Source organism: Telopea speciosissima, chromosome 5, assembly GCF_018873765.1.
Source record: "Telopea speciosissima isolate NSW1024214 ecotype Mountain lineage chromosome 5, Tspe_v1, whole genome shotgun sequence".
NCBI lineage: Eukaryota > Viridiplantae > Streptophyta > Magnoliopsida > Proteales > Proteaceae > Telopea > Telopea speciosissima.
In genome coordinates this window covers 57,119,007-57,126,456 of record NC_057920.1, presented here as the reverse complement: position 1 = coordinate 57,126,456, position 7,450 = coordinate 57,119,007, and the positions used below count along the sequence as shown (strand labels likewise).

The following is a 7,450-nucleotide window of genomic DNA, read 5'->3' as shown; positions in this document are numbered from 1 at the left end:
TATCCACCGTCTTTTACAAGAAATTAAAAGGAAAATTAATTAAGAAAAAATTTATATTGAAAATGAAGTAAATGATGTATGGGGCAGAATGCCTAGCTTAAAAGAAAATTTAATAGGACTATTGTACGACTGGCTATGATGTATGAGGCAAAATGATAGACAATTAAGAAGTGTCATATTGATAAGCTCTATGTAGTAGAAATGAAGATGTTAAGATGGATGTATGAAAAAACAAGGAAAGATAAAGTATGGAATGAACGTATTAGAGCGGACTTGGGAGTTGCCTCGATCAATGACAAACTCTGAGAGGTTATGAGTTCAAATCTCCTTCGGGTCTATCTAACAAAAAAAAAAAAGTTCTAAGAGAATCATTTAAGGTGGTCCTGATTGAAGGAGCTAAATAAGTTAGGGGCATGCTTAAAATGACCATAGGAGAAGTGTGAGAAAGGATATGCATAGTCTAGGTCTTGTACCAAGTATGGCCTCGGAGAGAGCCTATTGGAAAGCAAGGATTCATGTTGTAAACCCAAATTAGTTGAGATTCTCCTGACGTGCTGGGTATTGTCTGTTTCCTCTTACTATCTTTCATCTTTTATTTTTCTATTTATTTTCATCTTTCAGCTATCATTTTTCATTTCTTTTCTCTTTCCCGACTCCTCTTTTCCCATCTTTTCATTCTTTTTTTTGGTTCGAACTTAATTTTTCTTACTGTGTGTTGCATCAAGAAATCGTCTTGTGATCCTTCGGGTACCGCAACCTGCAAAAGGACGTCAAGGACAAGGAAGAACCAGTGTAGTTTCGGCCTAGGACTCTCTGATGCCTAAGTTAGATCTCTCTCCGCAATAGATGAATTATTGGAATTCAAGATGGGTCATGGGGTAGAATACCTGAGTATATATAGTTGGGTATGACTGTGGAAAGTCTAGGTAGTGGGTGATAGTCTCCTTGGTAGTAGAGTCCATCACGTGGTAGATCACCTCCTCCTGGGAGGTAGAGTCCGAATAGGGACGGTGTTCCTTGGCAGATGGATATGTGTGTCCCTCGCGTATTGGATAAGATCTTGAGGGTCGTGCATAGATAAAGTGCATCTCCTTTGGGATAAGATCCCTTGACCGGTAAAATGATGTAAATCCGGGTGGTGATGCCATTGCCAACTCGTGTAGTGACCTTGGTCCTTGAGTGACCTAATGGGTCTCTTCCTCTTAAGTCTAGCGGATGAGTCTTGATGTAGCCGAGTCTGGGTTGTCCACTCTTCATGCCATGCCACGTGGCGGATCGAAGTTGGTCCCAAGTATTTATGGTTTATCACTGTGTTTTGTTTGGATCCATGAAGTCGACCCCATTAAGTTGGGATAAGGTTCAGTTTGTTGTTGGAAGTGAAGTAAATCAAAATAAAAAAGTATAAAATTAAACTCAATTAATCTTTTTATTTCATTTGAGAGGTGCCTTAGACTATGTTTGGATGTCATGAAATGAAAAGAAAAAATTCAAAAGAATTTTGAATTTAAGGGGAAATTTTGAATTTACGGAGAGAAATAAACACATAAATCCACCATTGCATCATCAATAGAGAGAGAGCGAGAGAGAGCGAGAGAGAGAGAGACTTGTGAGTTTGCTACATAGTTAGATATACCTAGGTACCATCTGGTTTGGCCTAGGCTTTCAAAGATCCGAGCCCAGCCAGCCCAGTTGCACCCCTAACACCATAGGTTAAGCACAGTGTGGACCTAATCCCATTTAGTAGGAATTCAACCAAGTTATTTTCATCGATTTAAATTTGCAAATCTTCTAATTACTGAATAAATCCTACCAACTTTCTTCCCTTTCTTTTACTTACCTTGACCACAATCCTAAAAAATCTCTTCCAAATATGATTAATATTTTCATAGAATCATGGATAATTAATGCGCCAACAGGTTATATACAAATTAACCATATCGAATGAGATGATCTTAAGATCTTTAATTTAAAAAAAACTAAAAAGACAGTTTTCCTTCACCCATAGAGGACGGTTCATCCACCATTCTAGGGTTTTAGTATATTCCAAAATACTTTCCCAATACCCATTCCCACCCTTTCACCCCCTTGGTGGGATCCCAAGGGAAAGTTTGTCTACAAAGAAAGGTGAGAGGATCAAATGACTTGGCGGTTCAAAATGAGTCTGATCCGGCCCGACCGCCACAATTGTACGTGAACAGTAGCAATTCGAGAAAATCTCAGAACGGTAGGGGTAATTTCATGAATCACGTGACAAAACAAGAAAGTATCCAATAGTCCATTTTTTCTCTCTCTCTCTCGCATGTGTCAGCGTCTGGAAGTCGCAGAATCTCCCGAGTAGAGAGAGAGACCTTTTCTTTGTGTTGGGGATTGCGATGCGATCTGATTCCCGACAAAGCAGTGCCCGATAAAGTGGGCAAAAAATGATCAATCCAACGCCTAACACCTTCTCCACCACAAACCACAAGCACACCTTCCAAAGATCAAAGATGGATCCTCGGATTTTGGCAGCTTTAGTCACTTCTGTGATCTCACAGGTCCTACTTTGCCTTCTTCTCTTTCCTTCTTCTACCACTGACCATATCTTTACTTCCACCTCTTCTACTTCCACTCTCTTTCCTCTCATTCTCCATATCCTCTCATCCTCTGAACTCCTCACTTCCATTTCCCTCCTCTCTCCCTCCAAAAAACGCAAAAGAAACGGTTCATTTGAAGATTCCACAGAAGAAGAAGAAGAAATTAACGATGAGGGTTTCACCGATGTTGATGATGATCGTGATCTTGAAATGTCATCGCAGGTTCCACTTCCGCATCTTGATTCCTTTAAATTGTGTTTCCGGATGACATCTTCCACCTTCAAATGGCTCTCTGGTCTGCTGGAGCCTTTATTGGAGTGCCGTGACCCTGTTGGGTCTCCCCTCAATCTCTCTCCCGAAATTCGTCTCGGCATCGGTCTTCTCCGATTGGCTACTGGTTCTGGTTACGCTGATATCTCCAGTAGATTTGGAGTCTCAGAAGCCACATCCAGGTTCTGTACCAAGCAGCTGTGTCGTGTCCTTTGCACCAATTTTAGGTTTTGGGTTGCGTTTCCCAGTCCTTCCGAGTTGCAATCCGTGTCGGCGGCCTTCGAAGATATCGGTGGAATCCCGAATTGCTGCGGTGTTATTGACTGTACTCGATTCAGGGTTGCAAAAGAGGGGGATTATCAGGAAGACAGTGTTGCGGCGCAGATTGTGGTTGATTCTTCGTCTAGGATTTTGAGCGTTGTGGTGGGATTTCATGGTGACAAGGGGGATTCCAGGGTTCTCAAGTCTTCAACGTTGTACAGAGATGTGGAAGAAGGGAAGTTATTGAACTCTCCTCCCCTTTTTCTTAAAGGGGTTTCTGTTCCTCAATACTTGATTGGGGATGGAGGGTATCCTCTGCTCCCTTGGTTGATGGTTCCAATTGTTGATCCCGTTCGTACCTCATGTGAAGAGGATTTCAATGTGGTCCATCACTTGATGCGTCTTCCGGCTCTCAGAACCATTGCGAGTTTGAGGAATTGGGGTGTACTGAGCCGCCCAATAGAAGAGGAATTCAGGACAGCCGTAGCATATATTGGTGCGTGCTCGATCCTTCATAATGTTTTGCTTATGAGGGAAGATTATTCTGCCCTCTGCGATGTAACGGAGGATTTCTCATCGTATGATCAAAGCTCTCAGTACTATCGGGATACTACTAGCCTGGGGGAGAATTCGATTGAGCAGAAAGCTTGTGTCATACAGAATGCATTGTCGGCTAGAGCAAAAGAATTTCGGACTTGAATCCATGATTGGTGACTGAAGATTGGTTTTGACTGTGTTCCTTCTGTTCCTCACATGGTAATATTTCTGTTCATTTTAACCTTATGTTTCTTTAGAGATGCTCGTTGTCCCCTCATTCCATTTTTTGGAGAACACCAGAAGGCAACATAAGGACATTTTATTCTAGGAATATGGTTGTAACGCACTGTCTATGTCAATTATTCTAAAACAAAATTGATCATTTTGCTCATTTAAAGGTTTTCAACCAAATGCTTCAGTTAATTTCTCTCTAACTAGAAATAAAGTGAATAAAAATTCCATTAGTGTAACATGACATGAAAAATGGGCCACTAAGAATTAACTCTCTTTTTTTTTTTTTTTTTTTGGGGGGGGGGGGGGAGAAGTGGGATGGAAATACTCATGGAACAAAATGTGTGTGATTTTGAACTGGGTGTTGAACAGTCTGAAACCAAACTTTTGACCGCATCAAGTCATCTACAAATGCAAATTTGGTACACCTAAGCAGGTTGTGGCAATGCTGAAACATCTCGAACTGGAGCATGAGTTCAATAGTCTCTCAGAGGCTTTATCATTGGTGGACATTGGAAATAATTGCAAATATCTAATTGCTGTGAGGGAATGATATCATTCTACTGTCATTTTCTCTTGTTCATTTTATTAGCGAATTTCACTGCGGTTTCAAGTTCTGATAAATACTTCTGCAACAAGGCAACTGTTATGATATCATATGTATTACATATGTTTCTTATTTTCCCACAAGCTATTGCAAATTATTTTCATTCTGCAGCAATCAGTCATCACATGCTCATAAAAAATAATTCACAGTATTTCCTAAAATATCCAATGTTGTAATCATGCCTCTCTTTTTTTATTTATTAAAAAAGTGTATTTCTATTGCTCTTTACAAAAAAAAAAAAATCCCTTCATAATTTCGGAAGTTTACACCAGTGCAATATTTGCTATTGGAGTACATTGATTGAAAACAGCATTTAGACCTTGAATTTGTCTGCTTTGATTTCATCTCACACTTGAGAATGAAATGAATAAGTTTGCATGTTTGTGGATAAAATATTACCAATGTTTCCCTTCAAAGAGCCAGCTTAACCAACTTTATCCCGGTGTTGGCTAAGGCAGATCCTTCCAATTAATCTACCTCGGCACTATGGAGTAAGGAGGACCTGATCAGAGGGGTCAATATTAGGAGTGAATGAAATTCCCTCTTCCTTGAAGGTGCAGTTAAAATCAGAAAGAAAGACAATCACCTCACAGATCTGCAAAGGGTCTTCAAGATAATTCAAAAGCACAATATGATGATATCAGGAAATTTAAATGGGTGAGACACATACCTTTGTGCAAGGACTTAGCAATTATCTATCCTTCCCCCTTCCTATTATCTAGGCTGTCTTTCACTCGACACATTTCTTTTTAGACCCCTCTGATCATGCTTTCTTCATAAACTCATATGCTCTTTTAATTTCTTTAGTAGGTTTCTCATCAGGCTGACAAACTAAGTACATGCATAGATGTACTTCGGCAGCATCCTAGTTTCTGTGGTTGCATCTTCTTCTACTCATCTCTTTCAAATAAATCAGCACCAGTCAACACAATATTTTACCTTCTTCTCTTGTTTTTTCATTTTTATGATCCATAAAGAAAGTGCCATCCAATGAAACTGCTGATGTACCTGGACTGAAACACACATTCTCTGTTCTTCCACCTAATGCAACACAAAAAATGATATTGCCTTAGAAGAGGGACAACAGAGATAAAGATCCAAAATATCCGAAATTCCAGAGCTCACTTTTCTACATCATTTATAAAGTCTCTCCTCAACACTTCGTTTCACCTCTAATAAAAAAAGGGGGAGTGCTGTCTTTCACTTCTCAATCTATTGATATTTCCCTTGGTTTCCTCTCATGAGAGTCAGCATTTGTTAACTTAACCAAAGCTCTGAAGCTCTAACAAATTTGTATCTCTCATTCAATATGTAGGGGAACTCTTTAGTTGGAGGAGTCCATTATAATTAGGCAAATCTGAAAAAAGATCTCAGTTGAACCCCTGAAAAAAAAAAAAAAAATTAGTATCTCTGGGTTCAGTGACCTGGACACTGAGGACTCAATATTGTCAATCTGGAGACTGGGATATGTACATGCAAGAAGATGGAATAATGGCACTATCAGAATACTTTTTTTTCCTTCTTTTTTTTCTGTATAGGCTTCAAAGCAGCAGCCATCCTCAGTCCCTTGCCCCTTCAACTGCAGGGAGCTCAACCTCAGTCCTGTCAGTGGTAGTGTCGGCTGCCTCCTCTTTATCAAGCGAAGAGTTGATACCAGCTTGTAACTGGAAGATGCTTATGAGTGCAATCCAGGCTGTAACCATGTGAGGAATGACTTGTGATCTTCATATCTTCCAGAACCTCAGGTGCTGTGGCATTGATTCACAAACTTAAAACAACTACTAAAGGTATTTCAATCAAAAGACTTCTTGAGGTTCAGACTAGCAACTTCTTTGCTATCACCATCTCAAATTTATATTTAGCTGGGGGGTAAAAGATTTGTGCTCTGAGGAAGTTGATGAATGTCCACTTTAATTTTCATCGAATCCTCTAGATGTATGGCGATTGAAATTTCTTTTGGTCCAATTCATTGATCTGCTCCTTTATGGAAGTATCCAGTAGGTTTATTCTGGAAAGCTTTTGTCAAAAACTATTGTGGACAATGAAAATATGAGATCCACCAGAAGATGTGTTTCTTCCAGCAGAAAGGGAGCCTCATAGAGTATGATATACAACTCATGGGTCTACTACAACCCCCTTGGTGGGACATCTAAGATTCCTAACTCTCCCAATCTTACTATATGTGGACTGAGTTTTACCTTTCACAACTCAACTATTGCCTCTGTTTCAAGATGTGCAAGGGCTACTTCAGAAATTGACAGATTCGTTCATTATCCCTTAACTCCACAACAATTGGAAAGGTAATGCTGTAACAAGCTCTGTATTCCTTTTACTGGATTTTGCAGTTGCCTTTAAGTCTCGAGAATTAAGCAGCATCACAGGATATCACCACCAAGGTACGTAAGATGTAACTGTAGCTCCTCAAATGGATTTGCTACTTGCTGGAGCCTCTTCATCTTGAGGGGCCTCTTCACCCAAAAAAGTAGTGTAATTGTTAAACTAGCTGCATCCATTTCTTTGATTATTCTCATGGATAATGAGACATATAAGTTGTTGAGTGTACATTCATTTTCAACAACACCTGTTTCATCTTGGCAGAAAGGATAGGGAAGGGAAAATTGAAAAAGGAAACTGTGTCATGACCCACAGGAGGGTAAGTTTGTGTCTTTTCACATATTAAATGATAACAAGATATTTTGAGAACTTGATAACATGTTTCAACTTGGGATAATGGGGATAATGGAGTTCTGCCCAAAAGTTTTTAAAAGAGCAGAGCTTAAGATTCCCATTTTTTGTCTGCAATATGTTGCTTTTAGGCTTAGGAAGAATGAAAGTTCCATCCTTCTGGGTATATGACAACCCAGAAAAATAACACTTGATCAGAATCAGATATGCAGAGGAGTTGGGAAACAGGAGGGCATCATTTTGGGATGAACCAGGAGATTTGAAAGCAGTACAAGCATCTTATTGC

At 39.7% G+C, this 7,450-nt stretch overlaps 1 protein-coding gene across 1 annotated transcript; it reads left to right on the top strand.

Moving 5' to 3' along the window:
• The first annotated feature begins 2,486 nt into the window (after nucleotides 1–2,486).
• LOC122663125 (protein ANTAGONIST OF LIKE HETEROCHROMATIN PROTEIN 1-like) lies at nucleotides 2,487–3,803 on the top strand. Its single transcript, XM_043858827.1, has one exon. The coding sequence runs from the start codon at nucleotides 2,487–2,489 to the stop codon at nucleotides 3,801–3,803; it is 1,317 nt and encodes a 438-aa protein (XP_043714762.1).
• Nucleotides 3,804–7,450: the final 3,647 nt, after the last annotated feature.